Source organism: Dryas octopetala, chromosome 7, assembly GCF_963921425.1.
Source record: "Dryas octopetala chromosome 7, drDryOcto1.1, whole genome shotgun sequence".
Lineage (NCBI taxonomy): Eukaryota > Viridiplantae > Streptophyta > Magnoliopsida > Rosales > Rosaceae > Dryas > Dryas octopetala.
Genome location: NC_141372.1, coordinates 5,370,356 through 5,393,259, shown reverse-complemented (window position 1 = coordinate 5,393,259; position 22,904 = coordinate 5,370,356). Strand labels below are relative to the sequence as shown.

The following is a 22,904-nucleotide window of genomic DNA, read 5'->3' as shown; positions in this document are numbered from 1 at the left end:
TCTCATTTGAATATACCGTTTTAGTTGACGGTTTATATCATGTTTACCAAAACACAAAATATTAGAAATTTTTATGTGATGATAATATCTGATGGGTGTTATTAATCTACTCAAATTATAATATGTACATAAATATTAATATTAAAAATCCTAAATCCTAAATCATTACCTTTAATGATTATACATGTGTAATAATTTAAATTAATATATAAAACCATTTCTGTATTTTCATATTGTGTTACCGTCACACAAATTTTTCCAACCAAACAACCATTTTTTTCAAGTGGGCTTGGGTTCCGGCCCAATCCATGAAGGAACCCAAATTGGCAGTTCCAATAGTTTGGGCCGAGGTCTTGGCATTTGTTTCGTCTCGCTTCCAAATTACCCGCCACATCTCATCCAGCTGTCATTTTGTGAGAGTCGCAACGCCAACATACTAAACACTCCAACACACACCTCACGTTGTCTTCTCAGTCCTCAGTAGTCACTACTAGTCTCTCCAATTTCCAAGTAGCACAATGGAACCAACCCTCTCTTCACTTCACGAACACCACCATTTCTCTCCCAACTTAGGGTTTCGATCCGTAAACCCTATACTCTCTCAATCTTCGAAACGCAGCTCCATCACCACTCTCAAGCTAGGGCTTCGAACCAGTTCCACCATTTCCGCTTCCAGTTCAACAAATCAACAGGATAAAGACGCTTCAGGCCCTGCGAACCCCGTCTACATTCCCACGCCTCCGAATCGAGACCTTCGAACACCTCACAGCGGGTATATATATATATATCTATATATTGAGCTTAATTTCTGGAGCTTTTTGGGCTGTAATTAGTTGACTGATTTCAGGTACCATTTCGATGGAACGGGTCGGAAATTCTTCGAGGGGTGGTACTTCAAGGTTTCGATTCCGGAACGGAGGCAGAGCTTCTGCTTTATGTACTCGGTGGAGAACCCTGCATTCCGTAAGAAACTGTCTCCGTTGGAACTGGCTCAGCACGGACCCCGATCGACCGGAGTTGGCGCGCAAATTCTGGGTGCCTACGACAAGTACATTTGTCAATACTCTGAAGAATCTCACAACTTTTGGGGAAGTACGAATTTTCTGCTTTATGCTATTATTAATGAGGTTTTGGAAATAATGAGATTCCTCATTGATTACTGAATAGAGGTGTCCATATATATAGGACAGATAATAGTCTTGTATTTTCAACTTGTTGTTTCTGAAGAATTTCAATACTTTTGGGGAGGATGTATCATCTGACAAAGGAAATGCTATTGCTCTAGTGGGTGCCCCATTTTTCTTGTGTTCGACTTGTGATTTATATTAACTTTCTCAATGTTTCCACCTTAATTATGCTGACTGTTAATTTTGTAACGCATAGGTAGGCATGAGCTTATGTTGGGGAATACTTTTGTAGCAGAAAAGCAGTTGAAGCCTCCAAAGAAGGAGGTTCCTCCTAAGGTTGATATAATTTATTTGGGATTCCATACTATTATTATTATTATTATTATTATTATTATTATTATTATTATTATTATTATTATTATTATTATTATTATTATTATTATTATTTGTGTGTGTGTGTATATATTCATTGTTCTTTTACAAGTATGGTATATCCGGGACATAATAGATAGGCCATAGTTTTCTAAGTGTGTCACCTTTTATACGTTGGGTTCAATTTTATGTACATAAAATACTCAATTCTGATGTTTGATTTGATACCCCGCCCCCCTTTTTCTAAGTACTTTGTTTCTGCTCAGATTTTACAATTGCTGTGCAGTGTATTTTATTCTTTTGCAATAATCAGTTTTTGAGGATTTTGTTAGGTTGTAAGCTGTTACAGAAAATATTTTATTCTTTCTTTTTAATCTTTTCCCCACTCACGGGTTATATTGCATAGGAATTCGATACGAGAGTGATGGAAGGTTTTCAAGTCAGCCCACTCTGGCACCAAGGTTTCATTCGTGATGATGGCAGGTATGCCTCTCTTTTCTTCTTTGATAAAAAATTTTGACCCTTAACTTTCTGTTACAGTGATGAGTTTGGAAATTTTACTGTATTCATTCATATCATGACATATTGCAAGACAAAAACAGGCTGCTTATGGATGTTTTATAGGAATATGGGCTGCCCCATAAAGTTTATTAGTACTTTGATGTGCAATCTTGCTCTAATGTCAGGTCAGATTACGTGGAAACTGTGTCAACTGCTCGTTGGGAATACAGTACCCGCCCAGTTTATGGCTGGGGTGATGTTGGGTCTAAGCAGAAGTCTTCTGCAGGATGGTTAGCAGCTTTTCCCGTATTTGAACCCCATTGGCAAATATGCATGGCTGGTGGATTGTCAACAGGCATTTGCTTATCTCTCGCATACTTGCAAAAATTCTATGTGCCAAAATTTGCTCTTTCTAGAAACTGCATGCATTTTCAGGGCATTTTCTCAGGTTTCAATTTAAATTTCAGGTTGGATTGAGTGGGATGGTGAAAGATTTGAGTTTCAAAATGCCCCTTCTTATTCTGAAAAGAATTGGGGTGGAGCATTCCCAAGAAAATGGTTCTGGGTAGGCTTTTATCCATTCATCAACATCTTACTATGGTAGATGTTCAGCTTTTGTTTGGCTTGTGTGCTTTGCCCATTTTCCCTTTGTGGAAAAGGAACTTATAATCAAGATCATTCATCCACAATGAACATATACTGAAAATGATGACTATTAACATATGTTACTTTCTTCGATATAACTGGAAGATTTAAATTAATGTGGATGTTGTTTGCTAGCCAAATAATTAAAGAAGGCTGAAGACCCAATCTTTGGCAGGGCCTGCTTCTTCATTGGCCAAATCATACAATATGCTTTAATAAAATATAGTTCATTGGTGGAGCCTTATAGGGACATTTGTGTTGGGAACACAGCAATTTTTGTTCAACACAGAAGAAAATAAATAAAATCGAGAAAATGAAAACACACACAAAAGAACACAAGTATTTACGTGGTGCCCTCTAACTTCAGGTACGTCCATGGGGCGTGATCCGAACTTTAATTATTGTCGAGAAATATTGAGAACAACAGTACAAGCTTGAACTACTCGTGTTTAATAATGTAAACTCGAGCTGTTAAACCCTTGTACACCCCTCTCAACTCACCCTCTCAAAACCCAGTAAAGATAACAGTTCTTTATAGCTTAACACTTGCAAAAGAGAGAACAATTAGAATGCCTCAATGCATTGGTCTTATGCCTTTTAGGCAATGCCTTAACTATTTCTTTGACTGCCATGTATTTGGTGAGCAAACTGCATGCTACTTGTTTATATTTAAAGAAGTCTACTTTCAACCATTGCTGCACCACTCTATGCCATAGGCCTTCTTATTCTTAGGTAAGTTGTTTCCTACACCAACATTGCATTAAGCAAGAAAGTAAAAACTTATTTCTACAGAGGATGCACATTAAATTGAGCCACATACTGTGGCACCAACCAACAATTTGGTATAATTACACAGTATTATCATTCTTCTTGTGCTGCTTCATATTAAATGATTGATTTCATGCTGCAGGTTCAGTGTAATGTTTTTGAAGGTGCTAGTGGAGAAGTTGCTCTCACTGCAGCTGGTGGGTTGAGGCAACTACCTGGATTAACAGAGAATTTTGAAAATGCTGCATTGGTACTTCTCTGGTGGAGAATGCTCTAGAAATGTTTTTTTTTTTTTTTTTTTTTTTCTGATCTCCCTAATTTGCTTCAGTTCACTTTATGTTTTGCTAAATTATCTTTGAAAGGGAAAGATGATTTTAAAGGAGATGAAAGAAAAAGGATTGTAAAGGGAAAATAAAACGTGCAGTGGTTGTATTGCTGTGCCATAATGCAAGCTCGTTCTCTGTGTCTGCTGTGGTTTAAAAGAAAAATATATATATATATATATATTTCAATCATTATATATGTTCTTTGATTATAGCCAAAAGAAAGCGAGAGTGAGTCACAACTATGCTATAAAGTTGGTCTACATTAAGAAGATATTTGTTCAATTAATGTGATTGGTCTCTGTAAAATTTTTCTTCATCAATATATCATGGGAAAAATGATGAAGCAAAGACTTATATTCCTATGCATTGTACAGTGCCCATTGCAAATTAGAAATTGGCTAGATATCCATGAAACCTTTTTTTCCTGTAAAGTTAGAGCAAGCCATGTGCTTTATTGCAAACAAATAGTAACTTCATTTTTTTCTTCATATGTTCATGTATTTATGATGCAAAATTATGCAGATTGGAGTTCACTGTGGTGGAAAGTTTTATGAATTTGTACCATGGAATGGTGTTGTTAGTTGGGAAATTGCTCCTTGGGGTTACTGGTCCATGGCTGCAGAGAATGAAACGCACAAGGTAATTGGATATTTCTTTCATCTTGTCCCTCCAATGTGCTAGTATTTAGAGTTACATTCCATATATGTGGAAATGAAATCTCTATAATTGTGCTAAGTGGTTGGAGGTCTTGGATTCTTTTGAACATGTGAAGGTAAAACTACCATAACAGAAGGTTCAAGCCGGTTCTAGCCTTCTAATTAATATTAGGAAAAACCTTTTAAGTTTAGTCACTAATAGATTGGTCTTGTTAATGAACAGGTTGAATTAGAGGCAACAACAGAGGATTCTGGTACAACATTGCGTGCTCCAACAACAGAAGCTGGACTTGCCCCAGCTTGTAAAGATACTTGTTTTGGTGAACTAAAATTGCAAATGTGGGAACGAAGATATGATGGCAGTAAGGGGAAGGTGCGCATTTTCTCACACTAATAGTTTCTTTTGTTCTTTTCTTTTCCCTTTTTTTTTTTTGTGTGCTAGGCTTGAAATATGTAGCTATGTTATGATTGTTTGAGGGAAAAAAAAGTGCTGACCTTTCTACACATGCCATACAACTCTAAAATGAGTGATTAATTGTCATTTGCATAATGAATTTCTATCCATGGTTTGCCTTTCTGGAGATGGCATGGGTAAATAAGCAATGGGTTTCTCTGTCCATGAAATTTTTTGAATGGATGACCTGGGGTAGAACATCTCTACTGAAGTTCTTCCACAGTTCTCTGTGTGTGTGCGCCTGATTGGGGGAGGGGGGAGGGCTGGATCTCCTTTGTGTAAGCAATGCCATTTTTTGTTTTACCTTTTTTTTTTTCTTGTTAATGTAAGGGAATTTTACCTGTTATATTTAAAAATGTATAATAAAGTTAGCATGGATAATTGGACCATGTGATTGGCATATTCTCAAATGGTCAATTGGTTAAGTTATGGGCATTTATTAGGCAATGGACCATGGTGTCCTTCTCAAAATAATTGTCCATAGTCTAACCAGTAGGTGTTGCTTTTCATTTTAATGCTTATCATTCACAAACGTCCAAAAATTATTCTGCGTCACAGTTTCCCTTCTTTCGTCCCGATGCTTCTGTTGTTGGCCTACTTAACATGTTAATGTAGTATAATTATTTATTGTCATTATGTTATGATATGATGACTTATATACAATCTTCATGTTGTTTGACCCTTTCGATTTTGCCGATCTTTTAGATGATACTGGATGTTAAAAGTAACATGGCAGCAGTAGAAGTTGGAGGGGGACCATGGTTCAATACTTGGAAGGGCCAGACCTCCACACCGGAGCTCCTTAGCCGGGCTCTCAATACTCCCATTGATGTGGAAGGGCTATATAATTTTGCTCCACTATTCAAGCCCCCTGGTCTGTAATCCGTTGATCACTGCTATGTTGAAGGAACAAACCTTTTTTTATCTTTTACTCTTAAACATTTGAGTTTGGAAAATAGGTTCTAGAAGTTGAAGCATGGTCATGATGGTCCATACTCCATACCGTGCAAAACCATCTATTAGATGTTCGTATAGTAGTGTAAATTCAATAGCACTCAATCTCCCCCTACTTCTAAATTTCTGGAAATAGCAGTGTGCAGCAGCACCAACTTGTGTGAATGAAACAAGTGTATTTATTCTGGGTTGAACATGTATTTATTCTTGTTTTGAGCTCATATGATTGGATTTGAATTCTCTAATGTACTTATTATACTTTTTTTGGTTTGGGGTTTTTGGTTTTGACACTGCACTTATTATACTTTTTTGGCTAGATACTTTTATTTGTTTCAATCTTAGTCATATATTACAAATTTAGGAGTTAATGTTTTGATTGTATTTGATCTTTTATTCACACCCTCCCAAATTTATAATACATAATTTAAAAAAAAAATTATTTTTAAAACCCAAAATAAAAAATATAATGATTTCCCAGCTCACATTAAAAAATCAAGGGTGCGCTTTAATTGGAAACACAAAATGAGAAACAAATTTAACCCAAACTCAGGCATTCCAAAAATTAAGTAGAAACCCAAACTGTCCTCGGTGGTTCTTGTTGTGCATTTGAAAGCAAGGTACATCTGCAACCTCATATGCATCTGCAACCTCATATGCATCTGCAAGTCTGCATCTACAATCTAAAACATGTCATTTACAACTTAAAAAGATGTATATACAACTTAAAGTAGGCATTTGCAACCTAAAAAGATGCATATACAAGGTACATTTGCATCCACAGAGCTCTCGGTAGCTTGTTTTCTGCCTCTAGGCCCGCACATGCGAAATAGATTGATGTGCAACAAAACAACTACATAAAAAAACATAAACATGATATTTATAGGCTTTTTCTTATATAAACATGTCAAAAGTTCATCAAAACAACATAAAATACAAAAAATCACTCTTGGAGTTATATCAACCTTTATCATGTTTGTCATTACAAAGTTACCGTCGAATAGTAACTATCACTAAAGAGTTCCTGTCGAATAATGACAATTGGCATTGTACAGCGCCTCATGTGTACTTAGCACCTCTTTTTTATTTTGTCACTTTGAGTGCCTTTTTTTTATTTTTTTAGAAAGTGAGTTTATTTATTATTATGTGGACCTTTTTAACGCTTAGAAACATTATATGTGTTTATTTATCATTAAGAATTGTAATGTGAATTTTAAAATCATTTACTTTAATGAAAAATTAAGCAAAAATAAACAGAAAATCCGAATATATCCCATATGACCATACTCCATAGACATTCAATTCACATGGTGTACCTACCAACATTATTACTATTACACCTACCTATGCACGTACGCCCAATAATTTGCACTACAAATTCTTCTGGTTCTTGGTATCCGTTGCTCCACATCTCTCTCGTTCCTTCACTGATCCTCTCTCTTTGTTTAGCTATATCCAGAAACTAAAGATGAGAATTTCAGTAGTAGGTTGCATGGTTGCTTATGGTATGATCAGCTTGATGCTTGATCATGCACACCACACAAATGCTGCATTGTCTGCAGAGACACAGAAGTTTGTCGACAAGGCCAACAAGAGGGGTCCTTATTTAGGCGTGGTCATTCCAAATACTTTCGAAATGAACCCTCTTCTTCAATCTCCAGACTTCACCTCAGTTAGAAGGATGATAGATGTCTCTGGTAATTATTGAATATACAAATATATACCCATAATGACTATATATATATATATATGTATATGTATATTAATGCTAGCAGAATTCAACAAAATTAATCTCTTTCCCTAGTTATCCTTTTTATTTTGTTAAATACATTCTTTTAATTTGTGGGTTTTAATCAGGAAGGAGATTTCGGTTTGGAACCATTGCTACAAAGAAAGTCATATTAGTCATGACAGGATTGGGAATGGTACATATTATTCTTTCAATTTTCCCTCTCTTTCGGTTTCGTCTCATTTATCCTTAATTAATTTGTTTTCACTTTTGGGGGTTTGTTTGAATATTGTAGATTAATGCAGGAATAACTACGCAGCTTTTATTAAGCCTGTTCAATATAGAAGGAGTGGTGCATTATGGCATAGCAGGCAATGCAAACCCATCTCTCAACATTGCAGATGTTGCCATTCCTCAGTATTGGTCCCATACTGCTCTTTGGAACTGGCAGGTACACATAGATGATCTATAAAAGCCAAGACAAGAGCTTTTCACTCTAATAAAGTCATAGATACAATGTAAGTGTGAAAAGTGTAGCCATATAATTGGAGACAAAAATTATATTAATTAAATATCTAAGACACATTGATAATAAGAATATTGTAACAATCAAGGCCAAAAGCCAAAATTTGGTCTTTGCCATTCTTAATTAGTTTCTTAGATATTGAAGTATATAAAGGAGTAAAGTCATTAAATAAAAAGGAACTTAAAATATATGTGGCCTTTGCCCCCCTTTATGTCAAAATTAAAGTTTCTGAACTTATAAATGGTGCAGAGATTTGGAAAAGGGCCTGAAGATGAGCTACCCCTTGAATCAAATGGAGACTACACCAGGGAACTTGGGTACATAAAAGTTGCAAATTATACAGTGAATGTCACAGATGGGAGCTCATATGACAACCTGTTGAACAACATTTGGTATCAGCCAGAGGAAGTCTTCCCCATAGACGGTATTCCTGAAGAAAGGGAACATGCCTTTTGGGTCCCCGTTGATCCCCGCTACTATGAAATTGCAAAAAACCTGGAGGTAAATTTTTCTTTTTAAGATGGAAAATTCTACGACACCAACTGTATGTCATACAAATACAAGTTTTAAATTTAGGCGAGTTTGCTTTTCCATGTTCGGGTATAATTTTTTGAACTGTTAGATTGTTTGTATGTTATATAGTGTCTGTACGTATTATAGACGAAGTTATTTTTAAATTACTATTAGAGAATCTATATTAGCTTATCACATTATGTGACAGTTGATGTGTCTATTAACCAAGTGGATGCAATAATTAAGTACCGAACCCTACTTGTCGCATAAATATGGTCAACAAATGATATCTCTTGATTCTGCTACTTAATTAATCACCATGATCGATAGGACAAGAATTAATATCTATAATCTAATTGTGATATTATTCTTTTAATTAGGACCTGAAACTGGAAGGTTGCCTAAACTCAACAACATGTTTGTCCCATACACCAAAAGTGGCTAGAGTTTTGAGAGGAACAAGTGCAAGCATTTACCTAGACAATGCTGCTTATCGTGGCTTCATATATGACAAGTTCAACATAAGTCCTGTGGACATGGAGAGTAGCTCTGTTGCCTTAATATGTCTCCAGCAAAGGGTGCCTTTCATTGCCATCAGGGCTCTCTCTGACTTGGCCGGCGGTGGCTCCGCCGATTCGAATGAGGCCGACACGTTTACAGCTCTCGCTGCCAACAATTCAGTTACAGCTGTTGTGGAATTTATAAAACAGTTACCAGCACCTAAATTAACATTGAACAGCTAGCTAGCATCCATGTTTCTTAGTGATGATCGATGATGATCATGTTTATTGATCTCTGTTAGAGACTAATATGCCCAATTGCCCATCTTGCTTCTTTTCTTAGTTTGTATGCAACTTTTGGAATCTAAATAAATTGAGGGGCTCTTGTTCTCAATCTAGCACTATTTACTCATGTACAATATAATCACTATCATCAAGGGGAAGGGGAAGCTAGCTAGCTAGCTATAATATTAATTACTATAAGTTTAATGACTATTTTTTTCCTCTAGGTACAGTTATACTATAATCTTCTTAAAAGTAAGATCTAAATAAAACTCTGTAAATCAAACACTATTTTTAACAAAATTTAACATAAATAAATATTTATTAATAAAATACATACAATATATATTACAAAAAAAATTGGGTGAGTTATAAATAAATTTTTGGGCTAATTTTTGACTTAAAGGCAAAAAAATTAAGCTAAAACTCAATAGATTGGACTAAATAACTCTTAATTGGGTGTGTTATGTATTAACTTTTGGGCTAAAACACACATATTAGTATTTTTACACAAAAGCTATATGGGCTACAGCCCATGATAGCCTGAATGTAGTTCCTCCCCTGACTATATATCTGAAGGGTCGTCTCCCATATATATTTGCACCCTAATTTACTATTACATGTGGAGACTGGAGAGCAAACATATACAATTTTCTAACATTTTTATTTCTTGTCCATCCCTCAATCTTGCAGATGTGGTCATTCCTCAGTAATTGTCCGATACTGCTCTTTTGTATTTTTTTTAAGGGAAAAAAAAAAAGAGAGAAAATGGCAGATCGATCAATTCTGCTCCAAATATATGTTTGCTTTATATAATATAAGTTTTGGTTCAAAACAGTCGGTGGTGTCGTGTGTGGTCCATTCAATATATTTAATTATTTACGGAGTACGACATACAGATATATATATCCCATATATATGAGTCATATGACCATATATATATAGGCATGAATTTCACATGGTGTACCTACCAACATTAATATTACTATTGTACGATATGTGGCCCATATGCACGTACGTCCATTCATTTCCACAACTATAATTTATTCCTTCTTGTTATCTTTTCCTCCACATATCTCTCTCTCTCTCTCTCTCTCTCTCTCTCTCTCTCTCTCTCTCTCTCTCTCTCTCTCTCTCTCTCTCTCTCTCTCTCTCTCTCTATAGCTATATCCAGAAACTATTTAATGCTTGATCATGCACACCACACAAATGCTGCATTGTCTGCAGAGACACTGAGGTTGATCGAGAAGGCCAACAAGAGGGGTCCTTATTTAGGCTTGGTCATTCCAAATACTTTCGAAATGAACCCTCTTCTTCAATCTCCAAAAGCCAAATGTGGGCTTCCGCGCCCCCTCTCCTCTTCCTATTCCTAAAAAAAAGCACATTGATATGTGGTCGCACTTCGACGGGACGAAGCGCGACCACATATCAATGTGCTTTTTTGGCGAGGGCTACTTTTAGTTTGGGATAAATTGGAAACTACCTGTTTACGTTACTATCCATAGAGTGTTCGAGTTGATTGTAGGACGGGGAGTGGTGACCCCTATAAGCCTTTTTCATTCAACTGCTACACTATACTCGACGGTGGCTCCATACGGTGGGATTTTCCCAGGGAGTCAGTGGAACGCGGATAATAGAAAAAAATCCAAATTCTGCTGGCTCCCACCGAAGGTGAACCAGAAGAGGCAGGCAGCCCTCGTTATGAAACGGATGCTAGATGGCTCAGCCGGAGGCTACAGAAGCCTTATAAGATATCGTTAGCTTCTCCTTAAGAGAGTCCTCAGGGGATAATAGAAGGGCTCAAAACGTTAGTTTAAGGAGCCTAAGATATCTCCCTATTTGAATGCTATTAAAAAGGGGCCTTCGGCCTATAGTCTTTAGCAGCCCTTTAGGGTTATATATTGAAGTATATAAAAGAATAAGTGAATTAAAAGGAACTTAAATGGGGTACCTTTACAGTTGGTGGGCAGCCCAACTGAAAAGACCTTAGAATTTATCCTGCACCAAGTTCGATTTCTCTTCCTCCCAAATCTTAAAAAAAAAAAAAAAAAAAAAAAAAATGTGGTACCCTTTATGTCCCAATTAAATAATGTTCTGAACTCAAGTGTGGTACCCTTTATGCAGAGATTTGGAAATGGGCCTGAAGATGAGCCACCCTTTGAATTAACCAGAGAAGAGAAGTTGGGTACTTAAAAGTTGGAAATTATTCAGTGAATGTGACAGACGGCAGCCCATATGACAACTTGCTCAACAATATTTGGTATCTACCAGAGGAAGTCTTCCCCATAGTGGAACTCCTGAAGAAACGGAACATGCCTTTTGGGTCCCCGTTGATCCCCTCTACTATGAAATTGCAAAAAATCTAGAGGTAATTTTGACACTTAAGAGGGAAAAATTATACAATGCACACACGATATCATACAAACACATTTTTAATCCTTAAATTTTGACAAATTCACTTTTTCATTTTAAGGTATAGATTTTTAAACTGTTAAATTTGATTGTATTATAGATGAATTACATTAGCTAATCACATTATATAGCAATTGATGTGTGTATAACAATTGATTATACAAGTAGGACTTGGACCCTAATTTCCACATAATATGATTAATAAATGTGATATCTCTAGTATTATTCTGCTACCTAATTAATCACCGTGCTAAGGCCAAGGCTATCTATAATCTAATTGTTACATTATTCTTTAATTAGGACCTGAAACTGAAGGCTGCCTAAACTCAACGACATGTTTGTCCCATACACCAAAAGTGGCCAGATCGAGTCCAGAGGGGAACAAGTTCAAGCATTTGCGTAGACAATGCTGCTTATCGTGGCTTCATATATAACAAGTTCAATATAAGCCCTGTGGACATGGAAAGTGCTTCTGTTGGCTTATTATGTCTTCAGCAGAGGGTGCCTTTCATTGCCATCAGGGCTCTCTCCGCCGATTCGAATGAGGCTGACACGTTCACAACTCTCGCTGCAAATAATTCAGTTATAGCTGTTCTGCAATTTATCAAACAGTTACCAGCAACTGCTAAACCAGCATTGAACACCATCCATGTTTCTTAGTGATGATGATGATGTTTATTGCTCTACTATATATCTTTGCTTCTTTTAAGCCTTAGTTTGTATGCAACTTTTGGAATTTGAATAAATGGGCTTTTGTTTTTAGTGGAGTGTTATCCCATGGTCCATAATTATAGTATTGTACAGTGCTAAGGAATTCTCAAGCCTCTTTTTTGTTTTTTGTTAATTGGTTTTGAATTGATTATTTAGGTTCTTTGTATCAGAAATTCAGAACTGTTTTAGCTTAAAGTGATGACAAATGTGTGGGGGTGTGTGATAAAAAGGAGATTTGTCAGAAATCTTATAACTATTCTTCTATTGCTAATTAGTTTCGAAAACAAAAAATAACTTTAAATGATTGCTATGAAATTTTGAGAACTATGTTGAAACTTTGGTCAAAGTGTTGGGGACATTTGTGTAATTTGCCTTATATATGTCTCTCTGCCCCCCCCCCCTCTCTCTATATGTTTCTCTCTGTTTCTCTCTCAGATCCAGAAAAGATGGGAGTAGCAGTGTTAGCTTGCATAGTTGTTCATGCCATGATCACCTTGATCATACTTAACCCACAACAGACAAGTGCTGTATTGTCAGAAGAGACACACAAGTTGATCGAGGAGGCCAACAAGAGTGGCCCTTATTTAGGTTTGGTCATTCCAAATTCTTTCGAATTGAACCCTCTTCTGCAATCTCCCAGCTTCACCTCATCAAGCTTGATCATAGAATTTTCTGGTAAACAAACAAAATACCCATCTTTGAAGTTCAATTACCATCTCATGCATATTGAATTTTCTGTTACTTAGCTACCCTTTTTTCTTGTTTACCACCATAATTTGGGTTTCTAAGGAAGGAGGTTTAGGTTTGGAACCATTGCTGAAAAGAAAGTCATATTAGTCATGACAGGACTGGCAATGGTATATATATTAAACAATATTCTTTCAATTTTCTTAATTTTATTTGGTAATTTCTTCTCTTCTTTCTCATTTCTATTACCCCCCTTTTTTATTCTGGGTGGGGTGTTTGATGTAGATTAATGCAGGGATAACTACTCAGCTGTTATTAAGCCTGTTCAATATAGAAGGAGTGGTGCATTATGGCATATCTGGTAATGCAAACCCATCCCTCAACCTTGCAGATGTGGTCATTCCTCAGTATTGGTCCCATACTGCCCTTTGGAACTGGCAGGTACCTACAAATTAAATGGCTGTACTAATTTGCTGTCTTACTAATTAATTAGTAGCAGTGTAGCACTAGGCACTAGCTTAGCTAACACTAACCTATCCAACAAGAAAGAGAGACTGGACTGATGACCCTACTAATTATTGCATAGCATAGTGCAGAAATATGGAAATGGGCCTGAAGAGGAGCTAGCCCTTGAATCAAGTGGAGACTACACCAGAGAAATTGGGTACATAAAACTTGCAAATTATACAGTGAATGTGACAGATGGGAGCTCATCTGACAACTTGTTGAACAACATTTGGTATCAACCAGAGGAAGTCTTCCCCATAGATGGTACTCCTGAAGAAAGAGAACATGCCTTTTGGGTCTCTGTTGATCCCCTCTACTATGAAATCTCCAAAAAACTGGCGGTAAGGCTATCTATTCACCCTTGCTTAACGAGTTGCGTTAGATGGATCACATTTTAGACCGCATTAGTGAAATGCATTATGTGGACGTGGAATTTGTTACATCAATTATTGTGGCCGGTTGATAGTTGACACATCACTTGATAATGTGGTTAAAAATGGAGAGAAACTTCTTTGTAACAGGGATATAGCTGATTAAAATTTGGTATCCTAACCCAATAAAATGATGACACATATGTTCTTATATTTTATCACATAAAACTTTCTCCAATTTTAAGATAAAACATATCTCATAAGATGCCAAGTCAACCTCTATCCTTGTTATAGGTAAGTTTTTTCTTAAAAATGTAGTCCGTTTAGCATTATTACTTTTTTATATGATAGGCCAATTAATCAGGCATTATTAGAACATGCTCATCAATCATCATTAACTTATATACATACATAAATGCATGTTGTTTAGGATCTGAAACTTGAGCGCTGCCTGAACTCAACAACATGCTTGTCCTATACACCAAAAGTGTCTAGAGTTCACAGGGGAACAAGTGCAAGCATTTTTCTGTCTAATGCTGCTTATCGTAGCTTCTTATATGACAAATTCAACATAAGCCCTTTGGACATGGAAAGTGCATCTGTTGCCTTAATTTGTCTTCAGCAAAGAGTGCCTTTCATAGCCATCAGAGCTCTCTCGTCCGGTTTGATCGGTGGTGGCTCCGGCGATCCGAATGTGACTGGCAAGTTCATTCTTCTAGCTTCAAAAAATTCTGTTACAGCAGTTGTGGAGTTTATCAAACAGTTATCACTTTATCAGCTGCTAAGTTCGCATTGAACACCATTTATGTTTCTTCCTGATGTTTATTGCTCTAAATTCCTTGTATACATCTTTTGGAATTTAAATAAAGAGGCTGCTATATGCACACCCATCTTTCTCTCACTAGTAGACACCTCTGCCTCACCTCACACCCTATTTTCTTTTTAGGGTTAAATACAAAAATGGTCTATGAACATATATTTTGATCCATGAATTTTCCAAGTTGTTCTCAATTTAAGAGATATTGTTCTCAATTGGAGAATGAAGCTGCAGTACATCACATTGAACGTTCAATCCAAGCTTGTGGAATTAAAGAGGCTTGGTCCAGCAAAGACGATTCAACTTGTGCTCCCACAGTTGCGAGATGAAAATGTCATACCATCTCAGTGTATGATTACGTTTTTCTGAATTGCAATTTAGTTAGGAAAAATCTGATTGTTTGGTGTGTAAGCCAAGCGCTTCAATGAACAATTATTTTTAGTATCTGATTATTCAAGTGTATGAGTAAGAAAGAATGTGCAGTGAGCTTTTCATTTTAGTTGGTTGCAACTTGCAACTACTGCTCATTTTTTGGTTTACCACGTTGCGTGTAAACTAAGATTAGTATTGCAATGTCCTACCTGATCAGTAGCACATGAGAACCTACATACCACCTTAAACAAAATGCCTAAAGAAAGGCCACGACCAAAATAGAATGTCATCATTAAAAAAGAAATCCATATCCATGATAAACAATCAGTTTTCATTTTATCCTCAGATTCATAAAAGGAAGGTTATTAACATAGACGGCAAAGATAGTCGAAGGGAAACAGAATCTATGTTGCATCTTATTAGACCACGAGACAAACTAGATTTTCACACGAATCACTACATACCCACATGGACAGACACCAGAGATGAAGTACACCTCAGAGACCTCTGGTTGAGTATGAGATTCAATTTACAAAACTTGATATTGTGTTGTGAGAATCTAAGTGTCAAAAAGAAATATGTTACAACACCTCAGGAAAGCAAGCCACCATTGACCAGTATGATCCTCTCCCAGCTTCAGCTATACAAGTTTTCACAGCTCTGTCTCCTCAATCAATGATATTACTCCAATATGAAGCTTAATTTCCTTCACCGTACCAGCACCTTCTCTTGCCAAGACTTTAATACTCCATGAGGATTCTTAATTATCTTTCAGCAATTGGCCTGCTTTTGATATTAGAGAGTGGCCTATGGAAGCTTGACTACTCCTGGCCTACCACCAAGCTAATCCCAATAATGTTGTTATCTGGGAGGCCTCTCCAGTGCAATCCAACCAAACCTCCCTTTCCGAAAATCCGTCAACACACGAAATGCCGCTTGATGAGTATCCCCATTGAACAAGTGAACTGCAAGCTTCTGAACAAATCTGCAATTTTAAAAATTAGCAGCAATTAGAACAATTTGAAAGGACTGCTCTGCAAGCTTCAAAATTATTCCTGAAGCCCAGATTGCATTACTCTTGGTGGTATGGGATTATACTTATCCACTTTATGCAAATGAGACTTTTTCTTTTACTTGTATGGTTATCAGAATCTTGAGACGAAAAGATTGTGATAACCATACAAGTAAAAGAAAAAGTCTCATTTGCATAAAGTGGATTTCAAAATTCTTAGCCAAATAATTTATTACAAATGAAACTATAAATTTCAACATATAAACAGAATTGGCACCAAGATGATTCATACGTTTTACCACAGTGACCTTCTGCATCCATCTTGTAGCGCTTGTTAAGAGCCTCTATACCTGAGAAATTGAGAGAGAGAGAGAGAGAGAGATTAGAGGCTGTCAACTCTAGACAATAGTACATCTCAAATTTTTTATAAGAAATAGTATATCTCAAATTTGAGAATTAGTTTCTGGCAAGTAGAGTGAACAATACTGCGTTCCCCTTGTACCAGGTCTGATCATTTAACACGAATTTCCGATGTAATGACAAATACCTTTAGGCATTTGGATGCAAGTAGAATGAGTTGACAAAGAGATGCAATACATACCTACTGATGGAAGCCTTGTTAGCATCTGGACAAGAATTGCAGCAATATCAGCAACACCATAGGATCTCTCTCCAATGTCATCACAAATAGCAAGCTTTATTGCTGCTGTCTGATCACTAATCCGCATTGGGAGTATACCAGGAGAGTCTAGCAATTCAAGATCTTTCCCAAAATGGACCCACCTTTCACAGGTACAAGAAAGATACATATTAGGAATACGAAATACATTGAAATATTCAGTATTTCTACTTCACATGGTCTTAGGCATATTTTCTAACCTCATATATGCTTGAATGCTAGGTCTAGTAAGGTTAATAATCATAAAGTTATTTATCTGTTTACTATATTCCAACATCAATTAGTGAAAAAGATTTGTATCTATAACTTCTAACCCAGCATTAAATGTGGTTTCATTTTTCCCTAGGCCCAATTTGCAGCATATATGGATATATAAGTAACTAAAGCAGAAACTATACTTCAATTCTCTTGTAACTCCAGGTCTTGGAGCTGCTGCACACATTCGTCGCTTCAGCAAACGGTTAATCAACGATGATTTGCCAACATTTGGATATCCAACTATTCCAGCTCGTACCTGTTCATATGAAGAAATTATTGTCAAACATTATATGATTATAGACTTATTTATAGCTCCCCATTTAGCTCATTATATATCATTAGACTTATTTTGTCAAGACACTGTCAGCCTTCCAAAGTTTTCTTTACAACTCTACAACAGACTATAGAAAAAACCCATAAAGTTCAATTGCTTCCTAAAATATTGTAAAATTGGAATTTCAAAACTAAACATTCGATAGAATGTAAGAGGAACCCACCGCACGTGGAAGAAGTCCTTTGGCTCTGCGTTTGACATTTACATCTGCTGCTAATGATTTAGCTAACCGGCCTAGCTTCATAGCACCCTGTACTTGCCACGATAAACTAATCATATTCTGCTACGACGTTCAAAGTTAAGGAAAACTGACAGAGGATCTCTTATTTGGGTACCATTCCAAGTTTGCCATTGGAAAAGACAACCTTCGTTCCCTCCCTTGCAAAGTAGGTGGCCCAAGCATTCCGGTCTGCCGTGGATATCATGTCTTCTCTGTTCAACACCAAAACTCTTCTCCTATTACCAAGCCATGTATCCATCTATCCATATAAACAATAAGAGAGAAGTTAGCAAATAAGGCGTGTACTTTCGATTCCTAATCCTGAATGTGGTGTTAAATTGAAACAATAAGAAGTATTAACCAAAGGGGAAAATGGGGTTCAACAAAAAACTTTCTAAATATGCAATTTCATTGACATTTGTTTCCATTAGAAGGTAGTTACAAGTATAATAAAGCACCAACTCAGAAAATGAAAGAAACCCAGAAGAGAAGGACCTGCCAAATGCACAATCATAAAAAGCTCTGACCTGTGGATGACTAGTGGACAAAGGAATTCTTGCGTCTCGAACCTCAATCACAACATCCATCAACTTGAGTTGTTGTTTGAGTTCTTTTTCCGTTTTGGCAATATGACCAGGATACCACTGTCAAATTATGCAGCACCGAAATAAGCATTGCATCACAAACTACAACTTCCCAATTCTTGAATAATTCAAATTACGGGTACCTGAACAGGACGCAGTGCCTTGGTCCAGTGATAAAGATCAGTATCTAGGTCAAACCAATCATTCTCTCCCAGGAACCCATCGGAATCGGCTTTTCCATTTTCGTACCAAGTCGGAGTTTTCCCACCAACAATCTGCAAAAACTTATCACTTCAATTCAAACTAAACAATACCCAGAAAAAAATTTAACAATTAGTATCATAAAGAGCCCACAAACAACAACCCTTTTGCGATTTTAATTGAAATTTGAAGGAAAATGCAAAGTAAGAGGATGGGGGATTGGTGCCTGGATAGTGGGAGGTGGGGATGACAGAGAAGCCGTAGCTGAGAGAGTTGTAGAAGATGGTGGTTTTGGATTGCTTCGGCAATGAAGAGAGTGAGTGGAGGTTGTGCAAGAGTTGGGCAGCCAGAGGCCTGCCATTTGAACAGCCATTGCCATTCACTGCTGTAAGTCCACAGTTTCGCTCTTGCTACTGGATAATCGAATATAAAAAGGTCAAAAAAGAAAGAAAATCGAGTAACGACATGTCGTCCTTTATGCTCATTGCACACCTAATAGTATTTTATCATTTTCTCAATTGAGAGTAACAAATCTCCCTAGACCCTTCTCTTTTCGGAGGACGGATTGGACATGACTAAGCAATTAAAAAGGATAGTAGTCTTTTATCAAATAATTTATTAAAAAATTTAGGATATGACTCACACTTGGACTATAGTATCAAATAATTAAGGATTTATGTCATTTGCTCAAAGGTGGTCCACCATGGGACTAGCTCGTCCTATTATGTCCATAAGGCACAGTCTTATCTCGTACAGTATTGTCCTGCATTCTAAACGAAGCCTTAATTTTCTTAGAGTACTGCTATATGTACACCTATTTGAAAAAGATTGTGTAAATGGTGTTCAATGGTGTTAAATATTATTGTTCTTTATGGTCTTTTGTTATTAGATTTTGATTGTCATTTCACATATTGAATAAAGAAAGTATCCGGTAAAAAAGAATGAAGTGTGCATATACCATTACTCTAAATAAATTAAGGGTTTATTTTCAATTTGGGATTTGGATTTGAGTTTATGGTGTAAATTGCTGAATTTCGTTTTAGAAATATGAATTTCTTATGTTCATAAATTCATGTATAAATTTGATTATTTATGAGAAGAAGGCATTTCAAATTTATGTGTCAATTTATCATAATAAATCAATATTTAATTTCAATATCATAGGCCTCAATCAAGAATTACACAATACAAGTATACAACACATATGAGACACATTGACAGTGACAAATAATATGACAAAATAACACCATAAAATTTAAAAATGAAAATTAATAAATAAACATGACATATATTATAATTTATATTCATTCATATTTATATAGCTAAACATTTCTCAAAAAAAAAAAAAATTGCTAAACAGTTCAACAAAGACACAGTAATGTTATACCTGTTTCTGCCTTATTAAGGCAGACACCGTGGCCAAAAAAAAAAAAAGGCAGACACCAAAATTGTCCAGATCCATAAACATCTCCTCATCATTGTTATTTATTTAATTATTGGTTGTGTCCAAATCCATGATTCACACGTTTATGGACTGACAAATCCAATTCACACCTTCAATTAACTTGAAAAGTATGGATTTGACCCAAGTCGTTGGTGCTTAACTGAAAACTAATTTGGTGCTAACTGTAACAACCATCCAAGAAGTCCTTCAAAGCTGGAGCAAACATAAAAGGAGTGCCTAGCAATAAGAGAAAACATGGTAAAGATCCTTTTTATGCGCTAATCTGTCAATGGCCTTGTTGCTCAAATCCCTTTCTCTTCTCTCCCTCTTCTTCACCTATAGTCTCAAAAACCCCATTGTGTTCAGAAACTCTAGGATTCTGAAAAACCCACTTATAGTTGTCTACAATGGAGGTGATCATGATGAAAATGAAGCAACTAAGTATGATAAGAAAGAGTATGGAGGTGAGTGGGAATTGGTTTCAGAGAATTCAGGTGTATCAGCCATGCACATGACCATAATGCCTAATAGTAACAAGGCCATTATGCTTGATGCTGCTGGTTTTGGTCCATCTGAGATCTCACTGCCCCCTGGAGATTGTCTTCGGGTTTTCGACACGAAAAGTGAAGATTATGAAGAAGATTGCTGGGCTCATGCTGTGGAATTTGACATTGACACTGCAGCTATTAGGCCACTTAAGGTATGCTGTATGCAGGATAGTTATATTGGGAACTATAGCAGCAAATTAACCATATATAATGTTCTCTTTTTTCAGATTTTGGTATGACTAACTTTTTTCTTTGTTAGATAAAATCAGATTTTGACAGATACATGGTGCTCATCTGGTGGATTATCAGCTAATGGTACCCTTGTGCACACTGGTGGGTGGGGTGATGGAATGAGGTCTGTGAGATACCTCTCTGGGTGCAACACTTGTGACTGGGAGGAGTACCCCATCTCACTTTCTGGCTTAAGATGGTATTATTATTAGTACAATTTTCTTAATTTCCTAATCAACTTTGCTCTAAATTAAAATGCCTTGTATAATATTGATTCCTAATACTAATTATATAATTTTTTTAAATAGGTTCTCCACGCAACATATCTTGCCAAATGGCAATTTCATAGTGGTCGGAGGCCGTCGCATGTTCAATTACGAGTATGTCCCTAAGGTGGGAAGTTCCAATAAAATAAACTTTTCGTTACCATTTCTCCAAGAGACCACTGACCCGGTAGAGAACAATCTCTACCCATTTGTCTTTCTCTCTACGGATGGCAACCTTTTCATTTTTGCCAACAACCGTTCGATTTTACTCAATCCGACCACCAATAAGATTGTACGTGAGCTCCCTGTCCTTGATGGTGGGTCCCGAAACTACCCTGCATCCGGCATGGCAGCATTGCTACCTATAAATCTGGAAGACCCAAACCCGAATGTAATCCGAGCCGAAATCCTGATTTGTGGTGGAGCGGATCCCAGGGCGGGAGAGTTAGTTCAAAAGGGTATATTCATAACCGCATTACAAGATTGCGGAAGAATTGATATAACCAACCCAAAAGCCACGTGGCAAAAAGAGATGATGCCAACGCCAAGGATCATGGGAGATATGTTGATCCTTCCCACAGGTGATATCCTTGTGATTAATGGGGCCAAAAAGGGCACAGCCGGGTGGAACTTCGCTGAGGATCCGAATTCTACCCCGGTACTTTATAAACCCGATAACCCGAAAACCCACCGGTCCATGGAGCTAAAGGGGACGGCCATACCCCGAATGTATGGTTCAACCTCAACGGTATTACCAGATGGAAAAATCTTAGTGGCTGGGAGCAATACAAATTTCTATTATAATTTCATGGGTGTGAAATACCCAACAGAACTTCGGGTTGAGAAATTTTACCCCCCATATTTTGACCTGTTACGCAGCTTGGACCGCCCCTCAATCACATCCGATTACAAGGGTGTAATAGTAAAATACACACAAAAATTTGTGATTGAGTTTAAGTTGGAGAAAGTTGAGTTGAATCAATCGGATTTGAAGGTGACCATGTATGCACCACCATTCACAACACATGGTTTTTCTATGGGACAGAGACTTTTAGTTTTAGCCTTAAAAAAGTTGAAAAATGTGGGGTTAGGATTGTTCCAAGTGGAGGTTGTGGCGCCACCGATGGCCAAGATTGCTCCTCCGGGTTTTTATTTGGTGTTTGTTGTGCACGTTGGAACTCCGAGTTCGGGGATATGGTTGCAAATTGCATAGCTGATTTCATCTTGGTTGTTGTATATACAAATTTTTTTTAGTCATATTAAAAGACTGAAATATATATTCACATTTGGTAACGTTAATATTATTGTTTCAGTTTTGGATTAAACCAAATATGCAAGGCTATTGTGCATTATAATGTGTAATCAAAGAATTTTATAATGTAGATTGACCAAAAATAAAAAGTTCATAATGTTGGAATAAAAAAGTTGTAATGTAGAAAAATGTGGTAAAAGATGAAGTACACATAAGAATTTTGATTTTGAAGCTCCTTTATTTATATATATACATAATTCAATTCCCTAAAAAAAATCCAAATATGAACATTTATACTAAACCAAGCGAATATTTACTAGCCTATAAATCTAAATTCAGACATTTTGGTCAGTCAACGATTCCATTCCAAATACAAATATTATAGATTTATAGGCCATAAAAACTTGTACCAATATATTTGTCTTCCTAGCTTCCGTTTTATTAATTTTTTCTTATTTTGACCAACAAAACCGATTTTTTTTGTTTTTTCAGCAACAAAAGAACCGACTTTTACAAGACTTTTAAAGTGATTTTACCGCCATCGCAGCTTCTCTATTTTTTGGACTGAGCCATCGTAGCGTCTCTTCTCCGCGATCGTGAAGTTACAAATTTACAATTACAAAACCCCACCATCAAAACACGAATAAT

At 36.5% G+C, this 22,904-nt stretch overlaps 5 protein-coding genes and 1 pseudogene across 7 annotated transcripts; 5 read left to right on the top strand and 1 right to left on the bottom strand.

Moving 5' to 3' along the window:
• Nucleotides 1–447: 447 nt before the first annotated feature.
• Nucleotides 448–6,024, top strand: VTE1 (tocopherol cyclase, chloroplast / vitamin E deficient 1 (VTE1) / sucrose export defective 1 (SXD1)). Its single transcript, XM_086251847.1, has 10 exons — nucleotides 448–772; nucleotides 848–1,092; nucleotides 1,384–1,463; nucleotides 1,906–1,982; nucleotides 2,186–2,355; nucleotides 2,468–2,565; nucleotides 3,556–3,663; nucleotides 4,262–4,378; nucleotides 4,619–4,768; nucleotides 5,555–6,024. Exons 1-10 carry the CDS (start codon nucleotides 519–521, stop codon nucleotides 5,729–5,731), a joined length of 1,476 nt encoding a protein of 491 aa, XP_086107973.1. The 5' UTR covers nucleotides 448–518; the 3' UTR covers nucleotides 5,732–6,024.
• A 1,117-nt stretch (nucleotides 6,025–7,141) lies between these two features.
• On the top strand, nucleotides 7,142–9,466 carry LOC147278886 (bark storage protein A-like). Its single transcript, XM_086251513.1, has 5 exons — nucleotides 7,142–7,497; nucleotides 7,658–7,725; nucleotides 7,825–7,980; nucleotides 8,305–8,556; nucleotides 8,949–9,466. The coding sequence occupies exons 1-5, from the start codon at nucleotides 7,269–7,271 to the stop codon at nucleotides 9,309–9,311; spliced, it is 1,068 nt and encodes a 355-aa protein (XP_086107639.1). The 5' UTR covers nucleotides 7,142–7,268; the 3' UTR covers nucleotides 9,312–9,466.
• A 2,002-nt stretch (nucleotides 9,467–11,468) lies between these two features.
• Nucleotides 11,469–12,564, top strand: LOC147278885 (uncharacterized; annotated as a pseudogene). The gene is made up of 2 exons (XR_015123300.1): nucleotides 11,469–11,718; nucleotides 12,063–12,564. The product of XR_015123300.1 is annotated as an uncharacterized LOC147278885 (transcript).
• Nucleotides 12,565–12,650: 86 nt separating this feature from the next.
• Nucleotides 12,651–17,314, top strand: LOC147278884 (bark storage protein A-like). 2 transcript variants are annotated; one of them, XM_086250093.1, is made up of 5 exons: nucleotides 12,651–13,148; nucleotides 13,263–13,330; nucleotides 13,446–13,601; nucleotides 13,757–14,008; nucleotides 17,265–17,314. In XM_086250093.1, exons 1-5 carry the CDS (start codon nucleotides 12,800–12,802, stop codon nucleotides 17,292–17,294), a joined length of 855 nt encoding a protein of 284 aa, XP_086106219.1. In that variant the 5' UTR covers nucleotides 12,651–12,799; the 3' UTR covers nucleotides 17,295–17,314. The 2 variants fall into 2 exon arrangements, with proteins under 2 accessions (XP_086106219.1, XP_086106218.1); XM_086250092.1 differs by lacking the exon at nucleotides 17,265–17,314 and adding an exon at nucleotides 14,469–15,299.
• EMB3129 (GTP-binding family protein) lies at nucleotides 15,621–18,924 on the bottom strand. The gene is made up of 9 exons (XM_086250094.1): nucleotides 18,742–18,924; nucleotides 18,458–18,589; nucleotides 18,258–18,374; nucleotides 17,846–17,989; nucleotides 17,674–17,760; nucleotides 17,317–17,432; nucleotides 16,841–17,022; nucleotides 16,532–16,589; nucleotides 15,621–16,212 (listed from the first exon to the last, which is right to left on the bottom strand). Exons 1-9 carry the CDS (start codon nucleotides 18,892–18,894, stop codon nucleotides 16,089–16,091), a joined length of 1,113 nt encoding a protein of 370 aa, XP_086106220.1. The 5' UTR covers nucleotides 18,895–18,924; the 3' UTR covers nucleotides 15,621–16,088.
• A 1,307-nt stretch (nucleotides 18,925–20,231) lies between these two features.
• On the top strand, nucleotides 20,232–22,232 carry LOC147278882 (aldehyde oxidase GLOX1-like). The gene is made up of 3 exons (XM_086250091.1): nucleotides 20,232–20,659; nucleotides 20,777–20,937; nucleotides 21,047–22,232. The coding sequence occupies exons 1-3, from the start codon at nucleotides 20,249–20,251 to the stop codon at nucleotides 22,215–22,217; spliced, it is 1,743 nt and encodes a 580-aa protein (XP_086106217.1). The 5' UTR covers nucleotides 20,232–20,248; the 3' UTR covers nucleotides 22,218–22,232.
• Nucleotides 22,233–22,904: the final 672 nt, after the last annotated feature.